The sequence below is a fragment of the Ruditapes philippinarum genome, unplaced genomic scaffold (assembly GCF_026571515.1).
Source record: "Ruditapes philippinarum isolate M1 unplaced genomic scaffold, ASM2657151v2 ctg8446_1_1_1_1, whole genome shotgun sequence".
Taxonomy (NCBI): Eukaryota; Metazoa; Mollusca; class Bivalvia; order Venerida; family Veneridae; genus Ruditapes; species Ruditapes philippinarum.
Genome location: NW_026855447.1, coordinates 66,759 through 90,605, shown reverse-complemented (window position 1 = coordinate 90,605; position 23,847 = coordinate 66,759). Strand labels below are relative to the sequence as shown.

General features: G+C 31.5%; 2 protein-coding genes across 3 annotated transcripts; one reads left to right on the top strand and one right to left on the bottom strand.

Moving 5' to 3' along the window:
• Positions 1-1,067: 1,067 nt before the first annotated feature.
• On the top strand, positions 1,068-7,980 carry LOC132743368 (3 beta-hydroxysteroid dehydrogenase/Delta 5-->4-isomerase type 4-like). The gene is made up of 7 exons (XM_060731885.1): positions 1,068-1,773; positions 2,103-2,292; positions 3,125-3,312; positions 3,886-4,050; positions 4,399-4,614; positions 6,245-6,430; positions 7,502-7,980. Exons 3-7 carry the CDS (start codon positions 3,195-3,197, stop codon positions 7,867-7,869), a joined length of 1,053 nt encoding a protein of 350 aa, XP_060587868.1. The 5' UTR covers positions 1,068-1,773; positions 2,103-2,292; positions 3,125-3,194; the 3' UTR covers positions 7,870-7,980.
• A 50-nt stretch (positions 7,981-8,030) lies between these two features.
• LOC132743369 (CST complex subunit STN1-like) lies at positions 8,031-22,548 on the bottom strand. 2 transcript variants are annotated; one of them, XM_060731887.1, is made up of 7 exons: positions 22,447-22,548; positions 15,547-15,701; positions 13,122-13,217; positions 11,027-11,089; positions 10,383-10,550; positions 9,466-9,620; positions 8,031-8,285 (listed from the first exon to the last, which is right to left on the bottom strand). In XM_060731887.1, the coding sequence occupies exons 2-7, from the start codon at positions 15,695-15,697 to the stop codon at positions 8,139-8,141; spliced, it is 780 nt and encodes a 259-aa protein (XP_060587870.1). In that variant the 5' UTR covers positions 15,698-15,701; positions 22,447-22,548; the 3' UTR covers positions 8,031-8,138. The 2 variants fall into 2 exon arrangements, with proteins under 2 accessions (XP_060587870.1, XP_060587869.1); XM_060731886.1 differs by having other exon boundaries at positions 22,461-22,540.
• Positions 22,549-23,847: the final 1,299 nt, after the last annotated feature.

Here is a 23,847-nt window from a genome sequence, read left to right as displayed (position 1 = left end):
GTGAGCGCCAGGGCACTTGATGACAAAGCTTCTGTGAAAGTTTGGTCAAAATCCATTGAGAAATGTAGGAGAAGTTGCGCACTGTAGAAATTGTTCACTATATATTCTGTATAAGGAAAAAATATACAAAGGGCCATAATTCAGTCAAATATTATCCAATCACAAAACCCCGACAATATGTGCCAGGCACTTGAAAACAAAGCTTCTAAGAAAGTTTGGTCAAAATCCGTTTAGAAATGTAGGAGGAGTTGAGCACAGAAGAAATTGTTCACTATATATTCTATATAAGGAAAAAAAACAAAGGGCTATAATTAGGTCAAATATATACCAATTGCAAAACCCTGGCAATATGTGTCAGGGCGCTTGATGACAAAGCTTCTGAGAAAGTTTGGTCAAAATCCGTTGAGAAATGTAGGAGGAGTTGCGCACAGAAGAAATTGTTCACTATATATTTTATATAAGGGAAAAAAACAAAGGGCCATAATTAGGTCAAATATTATCTAATCGCAAAACCCCGACAATATGCGCCAGGGCACTTGATGACAAAGCTTCTGTGAAAGTTTGGTCAAAATCCGTTGAGAAATGTAGGAGGAGTTGCACACAGAAACTATATATTCTATATAAGGAAAAAAAACAAAGGGCCATAATTAGGTCAAATATATACCAATTGCAAAACCCTGGCAATATGTGTCAGGGCGCTTGATGACAAAGCTTCTGAGAAAGTTTGGTCAAAATCCGTTGAGAAATGTAGGAGGAGTTGCGCACAGAAGAAATTGTTCACTATATATTTTATATAAGAAAAAAAAACAAAGGGCCATAATTAGGTCAAATATTATCTAATCGCAAAACCCCGACAATATGCGCCAGGGCACTTGATGACAAAGCTTCTGTGAAAGTTTGGTCAAAATCCGTTGAGAAATGTAGGAGGAGTTGCGCACAGAAGAAATTGTTTACGCCCGCCCGTCCGCCCGTCCGCCCGCCCGCCGACATACCTCAATCTAATAACCAGTTTTTTCCTTCGGAAAACCTGGTTAAACCTGGTTAATAAAAGCTCATCCTTATCACTATTCAAAGGAGCTAAAAAAATAACATAATATTGATTATAAACATTTACAATTCAATAATTCATCTCATTCATAGAGCAGATTAATTAGAAAACTTCTGATGTTGTTGATATACTTTTTTCAAATTTTTCAAAAATTCCTTAATCAGTTTGATTTTACGCCTTTTCCCAACAGTATTTCAGTCATATAGGCAGATAGTTTCCTAACCATTGTTTCTGGAGTAATCAGTTTGAAAATACGTTTAAAAAATACAATGTTGAATGTTTTTTTTCATACAGTTTTCCTGGAATGGTTAGAGAAACATGTTAACTAACCATGAATCTATTTGCTTTGTTGTGTACTTATCACTAGTTCATTTGTTTCTTCTTACAAAAATATTGTACAATTCTAAATATGAAATTGTTCTGAAAGAGGTTAGCCATGCATACACATTCCTAACAGTTGTTACTATTTCATAAATGTTGGGGAAACAAAACTTGCTACAGTTGCCCGCTGATAGTTTTAACAGGAGATAAAACATAATGATGTTGTAAACTGGTGTAATAAAACATGACAAAGGCGTATAAAAGCTGCTTAACTTGTGCAGTCACAGTGACACATATGGTACACTGGTGCCACCTAGTGGTAAACTATAGCTGTAATCTGATGAGAAGTGCCACCTAGTGGTGAACTATAGCTGTAATCTGATGAGAGGACAATCCTACAGCAGGTATCATTTTTTCTTTCCAATATAAGGCCAAACTATTGCATGATTATTTATGAACATTTTATGTGACTATATAAAATATAACATTTCCAAGATTTTTTAATATACATGTATCTGGAACATATCTCCAAGGTTTTTAAAATGTATCTGGAACATATTTCTAATGTTTTTTAAATGTATCTGGAACATATTTCTAAGGTTTTTTAATGTATCTGGAACATTTTCCAAGGTTTTTTTAAATGTATCTGAAACATATTTTCAAGGTTTTTTAAACATATCTGGAACATATTATCACATTTGACAAACACATATGTAAGTAAAGTTAATTTCAGAATGAAATAGACCTGTTATGAGGATCAGCTCTTTCCTGTCAATCATGTCGGAGAAGTTCATGAGGATAATTGGGATGGATGCTAGATACAAATGTTTTGCAAACAGAAAATGCTTACATTTTTGTTTGGCATTTTTCATAATACTATGCAGGATTGTTAGAGAGACTAGGGATTAACTCTATGAGAATAGGTAATTATAATGGTAAGCTTTATACTGCCAGTATAGAGTCATGCCAATTTGCACTTCTGGTACGTCTAACCAAACACTTTATTATGTACTGTCCAATTTTATTATTTTCAAATATGAGAAGTTAAAATTCAATGAAATGTTACACCAGACAATTTAATTACCAAAATCATGCAAATTACTGGTTAAAATTAATAGTACCTATTAGATCATTTGACTGTAGTGTAAAAACATTGCACGATCCTCCAAAATTGCTCTTTAAACAAAAATAGTTATCTATATGCTGAAAGTGTGCAGCAAAATAGAAAACAAATTGTTTATATATAATGGCCTTAAATAGAAAATTCTGTATATTTCAGACTTGTTCTTAGACCATTCAATATGTTATACAATAAATCATACAAAAGAGTGATTCATCTAATAAGTAAAGTGAATTACAAAAATATGGAATTATTCTCACATAGGTATTTCTTATTTCGCTATCATTATTTAATATTAGTCTATTCTGATGGACTAATTTCAAGAAAATGTACCATTAGCATTATTGTATGAATGTAACCAGTGTAGAGGATTGATATTGCAATCTTTCATTTCTTTTTACAAAATAAATAAATAAATAAATAAATAAATAAATAAATAAATAAATAAATAAATAAACAAACAAACAAACAAACAAACAAACAAATATAAATAAATAAATAAATAAATAAATAAATAAATTAATTAATTAATTAATTAATTAAAACTTAATAAATAGATAGATACATAAAATTGTATTCAATTTTTCAATCAATTTATATTAAGGAAAATCATTAAATTTCAAAACAATTTTAAGTCCAACTAGAAAAGCTACTGAAGATTGTGGAAAGGACAACCAGGCTGTTAGCACATCAGGTGATGTAGTCATGGTAACAGGAGGGTCAGGATTTCTAGGACAACATATAGTTAACTTGTTACAAACCAAGGCAGATCATGTGAGAGAGATAAGAGTGTTGGATATCAAACCATACAAAAACTGCTATGGTAATATATGTTTCGATTCTGATTATAATGATAAAAACTTGACTAATAACAAATAGTAAGAAATGGCCTAGTGACTAAGATGTCTGCCTGTCAGCCATAGGGTCATGGGTTTTTTGTTTTCTTATATTGACACCAGTACTTAGTTATTTTCAGGAAATGAACACAACAGTGGTTCAATCAACGTTAAAAGCTAAAATAATTGTGGTTAAACTAAAATAACAAACAGAATAAATCCAATATCAGCATGTGTTATGCAATCCAGTTGTTTTTGATATAATCAATGTTTTAATTAAATCCTCGTTTTTTTTTCATGATTTTAATCAGTTTTAAAAAATAGTGAAATGCTTACCAGTATAGTACATTGAATGTAAGCTTTAGTAGGATAACTGAAGCCTATCATGTTTATACATAAGCAACAAAACTGAAAAGGTATCAATAAAGTAGGCTAATCAGCTATATCTACCTTAAATACATTCATACATGATTATAGGAACTCAAATCTTGCCCAGTCATGAGCTATATCATATTCTATATAACACTTAAATTCTATCAAGATATTTTATATATAACCAGGTGACCATGACAGTAAGGTGATATTGTCAACTGTAGGATGTGTCACTGATTCCAATATTGTATGTAACGCATTACAAGGTGTAGATACTGTCTACCATATAGCAGGAAAGATTAGCTACGGAACATTCCCTGATATCACGGGAATGCATCACATCAATGTAGAAGGTAGAATCATTTTATTCCAATTATATTTGTCCTAGCTACATAGTCATGAAGTTGTTTATAGAAAATTGCCCTTTAAAATTATCAAGTTTTTGATACTGAACTTTATCTATAATTATGGAGACAAAATTTATGCTATATCAATGCTATGGAACTGATATCAGTATCTAGTTAATAATTTAGGAGTAAACTTTGCACTAATCAATGTAATATGAGGGGAAATGGAACGTTTGTTACAGAATAAAAATGCTAACAATACAAAACCTTAATCTTTGAACATAATTATATTTTCCAACATATACTATCTACTGAAAAAGTATAAGTTTGTAATGTTTTCATTCATATTTGTAGGAACATCAAACCTTATCAAAGCATGTCTTCTCAATGATGTCAAAAGGTTAATTTACTGCAGTACAGTGGATGTTGTCATTGGATACGATGACATCATAGATGGGAATGAAGCTAATACAGCGCCACCTAGAGAATTTTTATTTCCAGGTTATCCTGAGACCAAGTATAAAGCAGAATGTCTTGTTCTGAAAGCTAATGGTTCTCAAACGAAAAATGGTAACTATGCTTAATACAATATATTTGAAAGGAAGTTGGCCAAATTAAAATTCTTTTTTAGAATGGACTTTTTTTATTCACCATTGCATCTACAATGTACATGTATATCTAGTTTTTAATTGGAAGAACTTACCAGTCTATTTATTTCCCTTTTCTGTTAATTTAAAACTTTAAAACTATTTTCCTATCAGACTTATGAAAGGAGAAAGCATAAAAATGATTTCAGGGATAAATGAAACAAATTTGATGCTTTTTCACAAGCTTTCTTGAAAATTTTGTTACCAGTCTGTTTATTTGGACACAGCAAATTTTACATACTCAAGAAATTTATATACTAAGAAAAAGTATTTAAGAGAGTGATATAATAACATTACACAAGGTATAAGTGAAGTAAATGTTTCTACCAAAAGATCAATACATTATAACAAGTAACCAAACTAGAACAGCCACTGTCATGGCGTGAATACCCCCGCATACCACTTTGTCAGAATCAACAGTGGCCATTTAGAGCTCAAGGACAACTACCCTGCCAAATCTGAGGTTACTAAGCCAGTGCATTGCTAAGATATGTATTCTCCATGCTTCAAATGTGAAAATTTAAAAATCAGTTTTTTTAGTCAAGGCCCCTGTGAACTTGACCTTTGACCCAGTGACCTCAAAATCAATAGGGTTCATTAAGTAATCATGACTAACCTCCATGCCAAATATGAAGATTGGAGGTCAAAGGAATCTCAAGTTATTGGGCGGACAAGCTTATTTTTAGTCTTTGAACTTTGACCCAGGGACCTCAAAATCAATAGGGGTCATGTACTAATCATGACTAACCTCCATGCCAAATATGAAGACTGTGGGTCAAAGGAATCTCAAGCTATTGGGCGGACAAGCTTTTATTTAGTCAAGGCCCCTGTGACCTTGACCTTTGACCCAGTGACCTCAAAATCAATAGGAGACATCTACTAATCATGACTAACCTCCATGCCAAATATGAAGACAGTGGGTCACAGGAATCTCAAGTTATTGGACGGACAAGGTTTTTTAAGTCAAGGTCCCAGTGACCTTGACCTTTGACCCAGTGACCTCAAATTCAATATGGGTCATCTACTAATACTAATCATGACTAACCTTCATGCCAAATATGAAGACTGTGGGCCAAAGGAATCTCAAGTTATTGGGCGGACAAGCTTTTTAAAGTCAAGGCCCCTGTGACCTTGACCTTTGACCCAGTGACCCCAAAATCAATAAGGGTCGTCTACTAATCATGACTAACCTCCATGCCAAATATGAAGACTGTGGGCCAAAGGAATCTCAAGTTATTGGGCGGACAAGGAAAAACCGACGGACGGACGGACGGGGAGACATCCGGATGGGGAGACGTTCGGACGGGGACGGCCGGACGGACAAGCTGATTCCAGTATACCCCCATTACAACTTCGTTGTGCGGGGGTATAACAACCAAAGGTAAAGCTGTTAAGATGGTAAACATGTCAAGGACATGGGAATAAGACTATTAAATGGTTCCAATTTTTCTTTAGTTTTCACTATATGCTCAGAATAAAATCTTCAGTATCACATAACTGCTTAGTACCACTTCTAATTCTAACTGTTACTTTAAGTAAGGGTGTATTTTCAGGCAGTGTGTTACAGACAATCTCTCTGAGAGCTAATGTAATGTATGGAGAAGGTGATCCTTACTATATCACCAATGGTCTCCGTAATGCCAGAGATTCTCACGGTACCCTGTACCAAGTTGGTGATGGTACAGCTCTATTCCAACCTGTATATGTTGGAAATACTGCCTGGGCTTTCATATGTGCAGGTAAATGTAACAGTATCTTCTGAGTTTTATGTCTCTTCATTTAGGTTTACATTAATCACATTTCAGCAAATTGTGATAATTCAGATTTTACATAAGATTTTCTTAATCATCAATACTCAAAGGGATTATATAATAAACAAGGGATTCCCATAGCAAGAAGATCTGTTGTGATAAACATGACTGTAGAATATAAAATAACATTTTAACATCTGGTTTACAATTCTTATAGACTTACAATGTACATGTTGTATATTATTCTAGATTTGAACAAACAAACTTCTTATTATGAATGGAAACTTTCTCAGATTCAATTTGAACTAGGGAACTGCAGCTTGTCAGGGTTATCTGTGTAACACTAGGGTCTCATTTAGACATGTCTGTCTTATATAGTTACTATAAATATGTTCTATCAGACAAGTGTGTTTTACATAGTAACAATATAGACCTTGTCATAATTGCAGTGGTCAGTTTATTAATAGAAACAACATGTATATCTTGATAAAAAAATGTTGTTTTTTGGTTTGTTTTTTTTTTTCTTATTGCAAAATGATGAGTTAGATCTGTATACAGACTCATGCTCTAGTCATGTAGAATAAACCTATTTTTTCAACTTTTGGAATAAATGAACATTTTCAATCAAGTGTCTTTTTGTATATCAAGGATGCTGGTTCTACTAAATACTTCATGTGTATGAGAATATTTTTTCAGAGTGATCTGAACATTCGAACTTTTGAATGCAAACAGGATTCAAACATTCCAATGCAAAATTTGGTGAATTTGCCGTCACTTGATATATTACTTGATACAGGGTTACTGCCTTTGTTTTTACATTAATGACATTATTTGCATTTTCAAGAAAACCAGAATTTGCAGCTTGTACCTTATTTTAACTAACTAACTAACTGAACAAACCAACACTCTTGTCATATGAAAAAAATAAATGGTCAATACCACATTTGGGATAGAACCCTATATCCCAGTGAGCTGAGCAGCAAATATTTAAACCCCTTGATCAAAGTTTTCTTTAACAAAATGCATATGTATGCCACTATGAATTAATTTTTTTTTCAGACAAAGCCTTAGCAAAAAATTCTAATCTTGGTGGAAAATTCTACTTTATACCAGATGATACACCTCAACAGAATACATTTAAATTCATGGAACCATTCCTGGAGGTCAGAGGTTACAGTCTTTCCTCAATAAAATTTCCATTCAGACTGGTTTACTACTTCCTGTTTTTCTCAGAATTAGTTGTGAAAGGATTGTCTCCCTTTATTAAGATAAACCTACCAGCAGAATCTTACAGTATAAAATATATCAATATGAACCTGACATTCAGTAGTAAGAAGGCAAGACAAGAGATAAAGTTCAAACCTATTTTCTCACCTGAGGAGGCCAAACAAAGAAGCTTACAGTATTACAAACATGTAGCATTGTAGTATGAAATGGAAATATGCGAAATAATCCAAACATCACCTTATCAACATGGAAATCAAGGACAGACAACTTTTCATATACAAAACTGACGGAGGAAGCCAACTTAAGAGATATAATAGTAGTTAACATATTCAATGTATAAACACTAATGTATTTATCATAAATGGTTTAATGATATTAATGAATAATTTTAAACTTTCTTTTTTATGTCTAATTTCCCTAAAAAATAGAAATGTAACATGTGCACATAAGTGACTAAGTAATTGATAATTCAACTTACTTTACCATCATTTAGTTTTGATAATATGTCCTTGACCTTGCTATACTGTAAAAGGTCATTCACTGGAAGGTCAATTATACAATTGCTTTTTGAGATGTATTCAAATATCACAGTTTTCAGGTCATATATAATTGACGTCTGAAATATAGAAGAGATATTTCATAATTATAATATTGTTTTTAACAATAACTTACCTGATAATTTTCATAAAATGATATTGACCAATTATTTCTGAAATTCCATTTAACACATTTCAGCAATTAATATGATTATCCAATAAAAATAATAAAGGAGATGATTTCTATAATTTGTTTTTGGAAAGGGAGGGTCAAATGACAGTTGAAGATATATTCTGGTAACAGAGTACTGATTTTCCTGGATGTTTGTAATTAAGCCCTAGTTTTTTATTTAGTCATCTACATGTATAAGCAGACAGATAATACACTGTTACCATATAAGAATCTTACACCGGCTGCCGGTACAGACCGGAATATCTAGCTCGAGGGTAACTGTTTACAGCGGGAACGAGGCTCTGCCGAGTTTCCGCTAAACAGTTACCCGAAAGCTAGATATTCCCGTCTGAACCAACAGCCGGTGTTTGATTCTTTTTCTTGCATATTAGATGTCAATTATTTTCGGAACAGAAATTATGAAAACTGATATTCTCATTACGCACTTTTTTCTGATACTAGCATATGAACATACAACTTCATTCATACATTCATAATGGAAAAAATTTACCAGCTACGGTGTAAACGGTAGATAATCCTGTCTGAGATGCAAGAATACTAGTTCTTACAGTCTTACAGAAACTCCACTGAGGTACAAAAGCCTAAAAACATAAAATTTGAATTTCTTACATTAGATAAATCAGAGGGCACTTAAAACAGAAAGGTATGTAAATGATAAGAAACAGACTTAGAAATAAATTGAAATCATATTGTTATGCTGTTCACAGTCAGATTTGAGTGAAAAGCATTGCAATGCTCTTCAATTACGGTCATTTTTAACAACTGGAATAATAATCTGGAAAAACAGAATGTGCCAATAATCTGAAATTTTGCATGTAAGTTAAATTTCTAGACCTAGATCAAATGGAACATTAAACTCAAAAATTATATTCAGTCCAATCATGTCAAGAAGAACCTCAGTGGTGTACCTTTAATATCATAGGAAATTTTGTCTACTATTAGATATCATCATAATTCATATGCCATTATTAGAAAAATTATTATATAAAAGTAGATGGTATGAAGTTCTCAAAGTAATTAGTATAAAATGTGTATGCATCAAACACAATTTACAGTGTTTAACTTACCTCTGAGGTGGTACCACAGGATATATCTTGTCTATGTTGTTTCAATGCTTGCTGAACCTTGTATGGCAACTGGAAACGTCTGTCGTATCTCTGATTATATAACCTAGGTAACTCACATATTCTAAATACTTGAAACTGTGGATCTGTCACCTTCTCTGATTCAAGCTAAGGTCAATATTTATTTATTTTTTTAAAAACACGAAAAATGCCTTAACAAAATTAATGCCAGGGGAGATAACAAAATTAACACGATCTCCAGAAATAATATTTTTGAACCTTTTTCTCAAGTTCTTTACATGAAAAAAATAACAACGATCTTATAAAGTAACCACTCCCTTGGAAATATTTGTAACAGAGGCTTAAATATACTCATAGCAGTCAGATGTGCTAATTTATTTCTTTCAATTTGATGTATTATAAAATATATTGGTCAGTTACTTATCACATGGCTCATTATGGTCGTACATTACATAGATTCTGCATCATTAATGCACAATTCTTTTTCACATACTTGCATATCAGACTGGTGTTTCCATTAGTTTTACCCAAGTCGGAAATTGACATGAGGGGTCAGCCAGATGATTCGCGTGCTGTACAATGGCACCCTTAGGATGATATAATTTAACTGTTCTGAATGAAGTTTTAAATTCATACACTGTTGTAAGAAAATAGTTATGGGTGTAATGACATAAATTTCCATGGAAAATTGTTTTATTAAGGTAAAAAGTTTAAAACATAATGGAATATGGTAGAATACATTCGAAAAAATATCTGACATATAGTTGCAGTTCAGATCGAAATATCCATCGGGAAGGATATTCCAATCCAAACCGTAAAATATGAAAGATGTTATTATTCCATCATTATTGGATATACATAAAGGAAAAGATAAATCTATAAGGATTGGAAAAGGATACTGTGGATAGTTGCCACAACTTCTTTCTTGTCTCTAAAAATCTTCAATTTTCCTTTAACCTGTATAAGATCACCTAGAATATAGCCTTCTGTAACACTGGCAGTATAGGTGTCTAGTTCATCAATTTTATGTTGTAACGTTGGAGGAAGATCTAAATTTGCACCTGTACCTGCGGATTTATAAACTTCATAACAAAATGTTAACATTTTTAGTTATTTTAATAGTACACAGCATCATTTCAATTAAGTAGATCACAAATTATAACATTAACATAAGTGTGATTCCATGTGCTTACCTATCTGAGAATATGTTAAAATATTTTAAGTCCACCAAGTTACCTACATGTATGGACCAAATAACCTTATTTTTAAAAGCCAATTTAAAATGTTTATGCAAGATTTATAGAAGCATTATTATCAAGGTATTATAACTTGTGATCTTTATATTCATGGTTGAAGATTATTTTATATTCTCATATTTTATAAGTGATATCTGGTGTGCTACATATTCTTCATTTGCTCAATACAGGTGTGAATTTCTATAATAATTATGCTGTATAACTTAAAAGATATACATTTATGTACATATATCTAAATATACAATGCAGTATATTAAAGGGAAGTAAATGATGATCTACAATTGTACCTGTATGACTGTAAAAGTTGTCTTTCCAGCAACAGCATAGAATACACCCTGTACCATCATCAACTAGTAAAAAGAAGAAGTGAACAAATTCATAAATTCCTGATGACACTATCATTTTATTCATCTTTATTATCAATATTTAAACCAGTGTCAAATGATACATTTTAATTTCACTTTAGAAAGAATAGTTTTAGATCATACATGTATAGATGTATAGTCTGATCAAACATAAGCCTGATAAGGACATGATTTTTTTTATGCACTTGTATCAAACTTTGTAAATTAAACTTGAAATACACAGTATGTCCAAAAATGCACATCAGCTAAAAACACAACAGGTCTTAAATTTACCCTTATACAATATCAGTAGTTTGAAATATTATTTACCATAGCAAAATTATATTAGAAATCACCCAATCGCCATTATCCTATAAACACACTTTAAAGAACCATGTTCAATTTAAATAAAAAAAATGTCTCTATAGGACACTTGAGCCCTCTGGCCTCATTTCATTTTCTGTCACAGTTGGCGTATTACCATACTTATACATATATGCTTTCACACTTATTATTTAAATGTTTACTGAGTAATTGAGTTTTGTTTTTTAAGTTATTCATCATTTAAAATCTTTTATGTTTGTGTTTTTTTTTTTGTATTGTTTTTTGAGAAAAACCAAAACATGATCTGATCAGATGCGTTTATAACGCAAACTGTGAAAAATTTTGCACGTTAACGGGCATTCTTTTGTTTGCTATAATTTGTCCGCTAGACAATGTCTTTTTCTTTACAATAGCGTATTGTTTGACACCTGGTATTGAAAATAACCGTGAACTCCCACGATGATAAGAGTTATTTTCTTTATTTTTTAACCTGAGTGGTCAACGCGAATTCATGATTTTCGGCAGTCACCTCCGCGAATTCAAAATAGCGCGAATATTTGTATAGACCCCCAAAGTGGACCTTTCCGCGAAAATTTGCTTCCGCGAATTTAAATACACATACAGTATTCTATATATCCTGTCACCGTTTTTTTTTTTAAAGAATTTTATTAGGCAAACTAACTTTAATCACACTATCGGAAATGTTTCTATATAAACAAAGAAGGCCCGAAGCGTGCATTATTCTACAACAATGCACTCGCCATTCTTATTATCTCCCTGTGTATTTTCACATTGAGGGCGCCATTTTGTTTAGAAAAACGTGATAAATAAAAACAATTTTTTGTCGAATTTTGTTGTGAAAACTATCTAGAATGAAAGAAAATGGTCTAACTAAAAAAATGAATTCAAACACCAATATCTTTTATTCAGTCGTTAACGCTGTACAGACGTTTAAAGTATTGTTTACGTGACGTCACAACGTAGCGCCAAACAGCACGTGCAAAACAATCAAATCAAGTACGCTATTTTAATGTCGCAAACGAGTTAAGTTTTACATTTATTTCACTTTTAATAATTTTTATTTCGCTTGAAAAATTATAGAGTGAAATAAAATAAACAAACAATGTTTTATCAACGTTTCCAAAATTCGTTATTCTACACACAGAAGATTTAACGACAGTTTATATATTTTTTCTTGAAAAGTAGTCCGGCAAACATGCATACTACGTGATCAAGTGCCGTAGATCAGTAAAATATACGGCACCTTGTTATCGGGCCAAAATTGATACAAGTGACAGGATAAAATAAAACGAAAAGCACTGAGTTTAGAAACAAAATAATGCATTTTATGAGAAAATGTGAAAGGGAGTAAAACTAAAACTGAAATAACAAAGGATTTTTAAATTCCAAAAAAGGACGGTCTCGGGTATTGTGTCTAAAAAAAGATATTAGTGACTAATGTTTCTAAAACAAATGCTTTTCAAAATGGAGGACGATGGTAAACAATCAGTTCGTTATATGCAAATCTGTTCGCTATAAAAACTCCTTATACAAGGAACAAATTCGCTATATGCTTACAAGGAACTCCGGATAGAAGGAACAGATTTTGAATGTCCCAATGAGTTCATTATAAAGCAGAGTTTACTGTATAACATTTCCTAAAATCTAAATATATGAAATGACAATTCCTGTAAGTTCCTATAATATACATTACCTGCATAGATGAAACATTTTGAGTTTTCCACTTTCTTCACAACCACTCCTAAAACATCCACCTTATATATAGGATGATTTTTGTATGAAAATGCACCTATAAATATGAAAAGAACATTTAAATATCATCACCTGTTTTACATACAGTCAATCTGAGCAATCAGAGTACTTTCCATAGACATTAGGCAGGAGTGTGAAAATATAAGTAATAACAGGATAAAAATACAGTGTTTTGTTATTTCTACTGGCTCAGAGTTTCCCATGTCCATGGAAAAATCAACTTGTCCGCCAGCATAAAGTCCCTGGCATAGATATTCCACACCATTTTGGGTGCAACAATACAGTTAAACAAATAGCGATACACTGATTATTATAAGATGCAATAAAACAAAAGCTAACCTTTTTACTTTGGAATAAAACCTTAAACTATGAAAAGCTTTAATATTCAAATAATGAATTAGTAAAGTTTACAACTCTTAAAGATATATTAAGCTCAAATTTGATATTAGAAAATATTGATAACTGGTACATAGTCTCTTTGTTAGTTACTATAAAATAAACATGTTTTGACTTAACACAAAGTACATGTAGATATGCTACGTTTAAAATTCTTCACTATAATAAGTGGTCACAATATGAATACATGTATATAGTGTGACTATGATATTAAAAAAAATGGCCAACTTTACTTGACCTATATAATAAGGAATGCAGAGCTCTTCCCATACATAGTTTATTCATTCTCTTATTCAAATTAGCCATATTCAGCAAGAATTTCATAGATTTCAGTAAATGTTTGTGACTAATATATTTTACTCAAGGATGAGCATAGTATATATTTAATCTATTTGTTGTCTTCTATCAAACAACTTCAACATAAAACATGAACATTGTAATCAGATCATGAGACATAAATACTTGTATCATCTGCAGACAAACTGATTGACACTGTTATTTTGGAAAACTATTGAACAATGTAAAACTATGCTGTCGAAACATATATATTTAATTTCCTGCTTCCTTTTTTTTTTTAAATTTGCCAATTTGATTAATATCCTTTTTTTATAGAATTATACCAATCTTTACTTTTTATCTCAGTCATTTCTATCCAATCAAACTTTTTTTATACATTTTATAAAAATTACAGTTAAAGCATGAAAAGTGTTACTTAATTTTATTTTTTTTGAGTGCAGCAACTTCGGATAAAATTATTTGGGACCAGCAACAAAAACAAATTGGTGGTAAGATAAGCAAAAAATCAAGCCTGAGTATCGCCTGCACTATATTAAACAACATGCAGCAGCAATAAACAAGTTAAATGTTGATGCTGCACATCTAAGACGCCACGAATGATGTGAACAGTCAATCAGCTTTGAAAATCCTTCTCTATTATAGTTGAATATCCAAAGCACAAATCAATTTTTTCTCCATGTTCTTGGTATGTGCTCGTTGTTTAATAATAAAGTTGCATATTTTGTGAAAAAGTAGAACCTAATGCATAAATTCACAAAATAATGCCAGGTCTGAAATTCTTAAATGTTTGTCTGTTGCGACAAAGACTGAAACGTCTGGTCGAATCAAAATAAATTGGATAACAAATGTAATTGTAATGATTGGTATACTTAAAATAAATTCAAGACAATATGTGCTGAGAATATACCCATTTAAATATTGGTACGAATTGCATAATGTTCGAATGATTTTGAGGACAAACTGTTCTGCAGTGATTTCCCCTTACAGGCCGTAGCGTAACCGGTTTGTTGTACTTTCTTAACTGTTGATTGAGAACCCCCTCTCTGAGAGTGGGCATGGTTTAGGCTTTTTAACTTGTATTTTAATGATTTGACAAGTGATGTTGATCAAAGTTGTCCTGATTCCCTTCTACCCTGTCAACGAAGACTAAATGCTGCATTTAATAATGGCTTTTTAAACTGTTCACAGAGCTTAAAAAAACTTAAAACACTAAATGTGTATTTTGATCAAAAACAGAAATATTAAAAGTAATATTGCAGTACAAGAGTATTGTAGTTTGTACAAGTACAAACTGCATGATGCTGCATCACAATATACCAGTATATTGCCATATTGTTGCACCTAATACCAATGGCATATCAATGTTTATAACTGCCAATTATTGGCTAATAATTTGGTATGTATTTAAGGAAAGTTTTATTCAACATTAGTTCTTAGTATGTATTCAAGAAAAGTTTAATTCAACATTTATTCTTGTTATGTGTTTAAGGAAAGTGTGCAGCATTTAAGTATCAAAATTGAGCGACCAACATTGAACAGACCATCTAAATGTGCAAGTTAACTTGATTCTGTTTATGTGTCATATGACTCAGTGTCATCAGTATCGTTACTATATATGTGTTAAAATTTATTTATTAATATGCGAAAATAAGCTAAAAACTGAAAAAATTTACCTGTGAAGTGTGGATATTCTTGCATTTCTAGAATGTCCTTGACATACATTTTGTTGTACACATTGAAATGATAGTCTAAGCCCCACATTTTTGGAGGGTAAAATTCCAAGGGGCTCTCCCTTAAATCACTCTCAGACCCTAAACAAGCCATAGTACTGAAAAGTAATAGCTGGTTAATGTATGTTTGGAAGAAAACAAAATAAACAATGTCTTACTGTTTTGTTTGACAAAGTCAACAAAGAACACATTTTTTTCTTTCGATGTAAGGTAGAAAAATATACCAAGTACTTCAAGTGAATACAAGATGATCTACATGTTAGTTTTCAAATGTTTAAAGTTCACTATAATCTGACTCGTACTGATGAGCCAAATAAAGTTTTAATCCCTTTTAACATGTACTTGATAACTTTGCAGTCATATTACTAAATATACTGAACATAGAAAAGACATGTAGAGTACTCCTCATGAAAAGAAAGCTTACATGTATTTGTTGATGTTTATAATAATGATGTGGAAAGAGATTGATGAAGAATATGTCATTCATGAAATAAACTAGTGCTGGGGCGAGTATCCGAGTACTTGGATAATCACGAATCAAAGTGAAAAATCGAGTTTGAATATTCGTAAGCCCAGAGATCGTGCATCGCGATTTAATTTTTTTATATACTTTCACTGTTTCTCACACTCTTAAAATCGAGAAAATACAAGTTGACTATAAAGTATATGAAGTTTACCTAAAATACAATTTGCTGGTTAAAGACCATGTGCCATGATGCTGAGCTAGGAAGTAATTGGTTTCAAAAAACAAAACAAAAAATACTCTTCCAAAGAATAAAAACTTAAATCTATTTTACATTTTATATGTTTAATGTTCTGTATTGTTTTTTTTAATTTAATTAAACATGTTTTTATAACTAATGTACATGTTTTTATAGGTATCTTGATAACAAAAAATTTGTGGTTCGATTTGTGAATCGTAAGTGCTGAATCGTTGTCCGGATCGGATCGTCACTTATCCGACGATCCACACCCCTAAAATAAACTATGATCATTATTGATGTCACTTCATTATAATTCCGTTGGCACATACATGTAACATGTCAATGTCACAATGTTGTGGTAATTTTCAGGTTTGTTACATCATTTATTGCAAATGAAGATGGATTACTTTATACTTTCAAAGGTGAGTGAAAGATTATCTATAATTGTGCTATGTTTGCACATATAGATATGGATATAATAGTATGTTATATATGAACTGATCACTTTGGGGAGAAGATGTGTAAGTAGAGCTGTGGAACAGTATTCCAAGGGTTTCGAGTTCGAGTCCAATGACATTTGGCACCTAACGAGAAACCGTGATTGAATTTAGCTCAGAGTTGATTTCACAACAAAAAATACATGTGTATGTTATGGTTTGGATAAGAATATCCATGAAGGTACCCTGCCCTTGGATATTCTGGTCATAGCGGCAAGCATAATTATTATGTCAGATATTTTTTTCTTGCATATTCTGTTATTTTCTATCATATTTAAAATTGTTTAGGTCAATAAGATATAAAATTGTTCATGTAAATTAATGTCACTTCATCCTTATCTATTTAATAGCATATTAATTTACAACTTTATTCATAACAGCGAAATTATGTCATCCTACACATATAGTTTCATGTGCGAAACGTTGTGGTTTTGTTGCTATTGGCCAATCAGAAGACTCCTGATAAAATACCGAACAAATGATTTACAATGGTGTAGAAAGGAATCAAAAACCCTTGGAGAGGTTTGAAACTCGAATCAGATGCTACTGACAGTTGTGAGTGATCCTACTTAGCGTATTTAGTAATATAATTTAGTAATTTAAGTGACTGGCCCACACTCAGCTGACAAACATGTATTAGCCTATGTTTACAATGTACATGTATGTACCGAATCGTTGTGCCACAAGTTTATCTACCAGGGATTTTTAGCATGAATGCGCTTATTTCCTGATAGATATTTCATGAATGGGAAGGGCTAGAGACTTGGGTCCGTCTCATTTGGAAGCTTAATACGAACTTGAAATAGTGATCAAAGTAAAATTTTTAATTGTCTGGACAATGTTAAACAACGGCCCCGGGAAATGAACCTTTTGCTGTAGGCTCGAATCTGGAGTTTCTGGCCTTCTCTTAACTTATAGTATATTTTTAAGGGGGCTCATATTTCTACATTTCTTTGACACATTTAAGATGAACACAGAGGTTTTTTATCAATCTGGTCATTGTTTTTCTTCCCAGGTCAGATACTCGTGCCTGTGATTCAAGCCAGTTATAAACTATTCATTAGTTGTTGATTATAAATCATTAAAGGTCTGTTTTCAGGCCTTTTTTCCTCTATCCCACGGGTCCGAATATGGGCCCCATTCCCCATCTAAATTATGGGGTTTTTTTTACCAATCAAAAAAAAATATTCCCAATCTAGAAGTCGGCAATTTGAAAGAAAAAGTACCGCATTTTCAACTTTGGTGTCGCGAAATAGCTTTACGGATTATATTCATGTTTTGTGATAAAAACAGGATTTTTAATTGATATCTGTTTTAGATTTGTACACATTTTAGCCTGTCCTTGTTTTTTTGATATGACAGAAAAAGCTGAACAGTTTAAGTAAAATTTATTTAGATTTTTTTAACAATTGTAACACCTTGAATTCTAGCATATTTTCCCAAATTGGCAAATTTCACGATAACTTTTTTCCCAAATTGGAAAATTTTACGACACAAATTTTCCAAATTTGCTATGTGGCGTTTTCTCAAAACTGGTTTCATGTATTATTCTGTGTGTTGTTTTACAAGTCAATCCTTCAAATGAAATATTTTGGAAGAAAAAAAGAGATGTTTATGAAGAAGGTCTGTTTGTGTACTATGTTTAGTTTATTTTAATAAAGTTTATTATGTTCTGTTTTGGTTAATTTGATTACTTTTTGTACGTTCTTACCCTAATTCTAATACAAAATCATAATTTATCTAATCAGTTTAAATTTATTAAGTCTCTCATTTATTTTTTGAAATGCTATTAAAAGTGTTGAGTAAAACACGTTAAAGGGAGACACAGGCAAGATTTTCATTTCTTAGTTTTGAGTTTTTCAGTCATTATTCTGTAAATGCCCTCAAAATGAATGTATTAGACAGTCAAAGGAACAAAACTTTTCTCCATATAAAGAATAAAATGGTGGTTTCCTAACTTGACCCGCGTGGGTCAGGTTAGAGCGCTAGAATTTCACAAAAGTTGTCAATGTGCACTCTGGAAACGTTAAAGAACATGTCAAGTGAATGACTTAGACTTGCTTCAATCATACAATATCCATAATATCTGTTATTGTAACTTCAAGGGTTTTTCCAAGTCATGTGGCTTGTTTTTAAACTATTTGGTAAATCTATTCGGGTCTAAATTTTGTTCAACATATAAAGATATATTTACGCTTCAAACCCAAAATATTAAGAATTTAAACAGAAATTCTTGCTGAAACTTCAAGAAATGTCATTTTAGCGTGATTTGAGTACATAAGATCATTTTAATATTTTTGTCATTATTTTGCCTGAATATCCCTTTAAGGCAAGACTATTCTGAACTAAATTTGGGGCCGATTTGGTAATGGGCCGAAACGTCCGGGGGCGCAGTCTAAAACGCGGACGCCTTAAGCTGACAATATAAACATATAGGGAAAACGCTGACGATATAGACAAAGAGGAAAAAAGCGGACGATATAGATATATAGTGTAAAATGACTGAGCATAGTTAAATTTATATTAAAGGCGAATAATTGGCTATTATAAAGTAATATATGAAATTTGATTTGATTAGACTGAGTCAAAAAAGTATAAATATATTTACGAAGTGCAATAATCTTTTTAAATACCATGAATTTATTTATTTATGTTTTAAATTACGGATAAAGAGCGGGCGTTGTACATAATTAATTTTAAATGTACCGTGTTAAAATGCGCGGAGAAATGACATTTGTAAAGTATATAAAAGCTGTAAGGTGTAATTATTATAATAATTTAAAAAGACTTTAGTTTATTTATTTGTTCAAATTCTTTAATAATAATTGTTATATGTAGAAAATCCGTTTTTAAAAAGAAATCTTTCAATTATCTATTTGTTCAGTTTAATTGACGTAATCATTGTTGATAAGAAAAGGCTATTAAAGACAAAATAATTAATTTATTTATTTGTACATGTTAATTGACATAATAATTTTTAATTGAACTGTACAAAGTATTCAACAGTCACGTGTGGAAAATTGAATAAGGGCACGAGAAATAAGTTTGAATAACACACTTTGCATACGCAATTTGCGGACAATATAAACATATAGGGAAAACGCTGACAATATAGACATAGAGGAAAAAAGCGGACGATATAGATACCAATCAACTTATTCAAGTATCCACGTGTCACTTGTGTATTTGACTTAATCACGCACCGACATTTGTATATTTCAAGTAATCATACACCTCACCCTTGTATATTTAATAAAGTGGCTACAGAAAACGCGGACAATATAGACATATAGTGAAAAAGCGGGCGATATAGATATAGAAGGAAAACGCTGACGAAATAAATGTATAAAAGGGGAGAATAGAAAACTGTTATAAATTTTAAAAAATCCGGCTTCTGCCATGTATATAATTAAATTATGTCAATTTTTTTTGATTCATTAATGTTTTTTAGTTTTATTTATATTCTATCCATTTATTTACTAAAAAACCTTTCTACTATAAATACCAATCAACTTATCCAAGTATCCACGTGCCACTTGTGTGTTTGACTTAATCACGCAGAAGGAAAACGCTGACGAAATAAATGTATAAAAGGGGAGAATAGAAAACTGTTATAAATAAAAAAAACCCGGCTTTTACCATGTATATAATTATGTTTTATCAATTAATATTTTCTGATAAATCATTTTTTTTATTCTTATTTTTTGCTTAAAATGTGGTCAATTTAGTATCATTCGTAATTTTTAAAAATATATTATCTTTTTTGCTATTAAGTTTTAAGTATATGAATATTTAATTATTTATAAATATATTATGGTATATTATTCTATTATACAACATTTCTATAAAGTTCATCGATTCCCACCTAAAGTGGCTACAGAAAATGCGGACAATATAAACATTTAGTGAAAAAGCGGGCGATATAGAAGGAAAACGCTGACGAAATAAATATATAAAACGGGAGAATAGAAAACTGTTATGAATAAAAAAAATCTGGCTTCTACCATGTATATAATTAAGTTTTTATTGCTGCACAATATTACTATACACTATCATTATCTATTTTATTATAATTTTATCTCACACATCATTCTACACTATATCTATAGCGCCTGCTTTTTTCCTCTATATCTATATCGTCCGCTTTTTCTCTATATATTTATATTGTCCGCAAAAATAGGGCAAAGAGCGGACAGGTTTAATCAGGTAGCATGTTGTAGACACTTAATTGTCGTTAATTACAGTTAATTACAGTATACGTGCATGCCTTTAATTCTTTTTATCAACGACCTTTAAACTTTAAAACTACCTTAAAAACTTGAATTTATCAATAAGAGTGTTTTTGTCCAAAAATTATTGTACAAATGTGAATGAAAGTTTTAATCCTTATTTTTTTTTAAAATGTGGCCAATTTAGTATCATTCGTAATTTAAAAAAAATATATTATCCTATTTGCCATTTAGTTTTACGTATATGAATATATTATTCTATTATACAGCATGTCTATAAAGTTCATCGAATCCCGCCTCATCATCAATAAGTCTACTCTAAATTTCTATATCGTCCGCTTTTTTCCTCTATATTTATATCGTCAGCGTTTTCCCTATATATTTATATTGTCCGCAAAATGCGTATCATGTTATCTCTAGCGATTAATCAGTAGCATGTTGTTCACACTTATATAATTACCGTTAATTTGCAGCACGCGTTCGCCTATATTGTATCAATAAAAAACAACAGCTGGTCTTTACTTATTTATATCAATGACTTTATGATTAAAAATTACTCTTTCAAAATTTTGATTTTGAAAAACCAAGGCTTTTTTTTATTTTGCGAACAAAAATTTTGTCCGCCTACTGCACATAAAGACAGACAAAAACATTGCCAAAATGAAATACATATCAGTGTAAGAAATTAGGACTTGAATCGACTAGGCTGGTCGGACTACCAGATTGGAATATTCACTAGCCCAAAAGACATTTCACTAGCACAATTCATTTGTTCAAAACAGTTGTTTATATTGCCTCTGAAAATACAGTAGCCTGGTTGGGCTTGTTACTGTGAAAAGTTGGTAGCCCGAGGAGAAATTTAGTAGTCAGGGGCTATAGGACTACTGCTAATTTCGAACACTGACATATCCTTAATTACATACAGCTGTTGCCAACTTAGTACCATCATTGTATTTCTTAAGACATTCATTTGATCCATTTGTTTCATATATTAGTTTTCAATATTTAGAAAGTCCAAAAATGTGTCATATAACGTAATAAAATTCATTGACATTCAATCATAAATTACTTTTATATTTCTCCCAATTTGCTAATTTATTATATTTTTTTTTAAATATTAAAGTATAAATCCAATTACACATCACTTTTATAAACTTCATCAATGCCCAAAATAATCACCAATTAGTCTACACTATATATCTTTATCGTCCGCTTTTTTCCTCTTTGTCTATATTGTCAGCGTTTTCCCTATATGTTTATATTGTCCGCTTAAGGCGTCCGCGTTTTAGACAGGCCCAACGTCCGGGACCGAAACGTTTAAACGTCTCGGTGTCTGTATGTCTCGAAATCCTGCAGTTGATGGATAAAATAATCTCTTTTTTTGTTTTATAAAATAATGATATTGCTACTTACATAGATATACCTACTATGTCATCTTTCAAGTTGTATGTTTATGTCATAGCCCACTTGTCTATTTATTTACTTTCTAAATGTTGGCGCAGTTTTTCATTACAAATGGCAAATGAAATGTAAGGGGCATAACTATGTGTTTAATAAGGTTGAAGACTACTGTACAGTACAAGACTACGAAATCTCCTTTTTCCCCCTTTTTCACGTTAACAATTGGTATAAACACATATGTATATTCACTGTTTTAAATAGTGTTACGCTTTAGAGTAACAATATTAAAAATGTGGAAGTTTTTATAAATTTAAAACACCATGTTGCATACTGACGATCAAAAATATTAATTTTATCAATCATTAAACAATCCCGTGCTCATCGTCGGAACCCACGGTACACATTCTGTATATACTTCATGTATACGGTAAATAGCCTGGGTTACCGAGGATCAAACTCCTCACAGTGATTACCTCCCTTGGCAGAATTGTAATCACTGCCTTCAAAGACGTCACATGATGATGAAAGTCACATGACGTAACGTCGAAATTCAAATGTAAATATCGACCGTTACAAAGAAAATCTTACGTTATTTTTCTCTTTCTGTTTTATTTTTTACTTTTAGTGCCTACGTTCCATATAGTTTATTAAAAAATTATCGAAAGTATACAAAATAACGAAAAATAAATTCAAAAGCTAAAAAATATAAAATATCAAAATATCGTCTCGGTAGAAAATAATCTCATAATTTTTAAAATTATTTCTAAATATTCATATTATTTATTTATTTATTCATAAACATTGTTAAATAATTGAGAGAAAACTTATCTGATAGATAAAAGCAGTACAGTGTGGCCATACCACGTGACATTGACGTCATTTTCGGCATCATTTCCAAGACAAATATTGCTCGATTCGGAAAAGAAAATAGCCGTAAATATTTTATTTCTGTACCAATTTCTTTGGGATATGCACCAGTCTACGGGGAAAAATATAAGCTTTCCACAGAATATTGGATCTTCGTCAGTTTATTAGCCGTTTTATCAAACACTTTGCATAACCTTGGAAGTTGCTTGTATTAGAGCGGGCTTCAGTTGCAAGCTATTTCGTTTTCTGGCGTAAACTGGTCTACGCCATGATGAAAAAGTCAGGTTTACATCAACCGGGAGTACGGAAGGCAAAACTCTACCTAAATATGTTCATAGTTTTATTATGAATGACATAAATCTTACATTTTTCTTCAATTGTCAATTTTTGCACCAGTTCCAAGTCGAAAAAAAGGACTACAGTTTAAAGCAGATTTTAGAAACCGTTACAAATGCGAAGCAAAATGCCTACCGTTCTCTTTCTACAATTTAGTTTTTCATTGTTGATCTTTCACAGAGAGATTGTGAAAAAACTAATTGTTCCTTA

Coding starts and splice junctions, on each gene's coding strand:
- LOC132743368 (XM_060731885.1), top strand. CDS start 3,195: ATGGTAACAGGAGGGTCAGGATTTCTAGGACAACATATAGTTAACTTG. Junction 3,313..3,885: donor ACCATACAAAAACTGCTATG/GTAATATATGTT, acceptor ATATATAACCAG/GTGACCATGACAGTAAGGTG. Junction 6,431..7,501: donor CTGGGCTTTCATATGTGCAG/GTAAATGTAACA, acceptor TTTTTTTTTCAG/ACAAAGCCTTAGCAAAAAAT.
- LOC132743369 (XM_060731886.1), bottom strand. Junction 10,551..11,026: donor CAACTTTTACAGTCATACAG/GTACAATTGTAG, acceptor ATAAATCCGCAG/GTACAGGTGCAAATTTAGAT. Junction 8,286..9,465: donor CCTGTGGTACCACCTCAGAG/GTAAGTTAAACA, acceptor TCTATATTTCAG/ACGTCAATTATATATGACCT.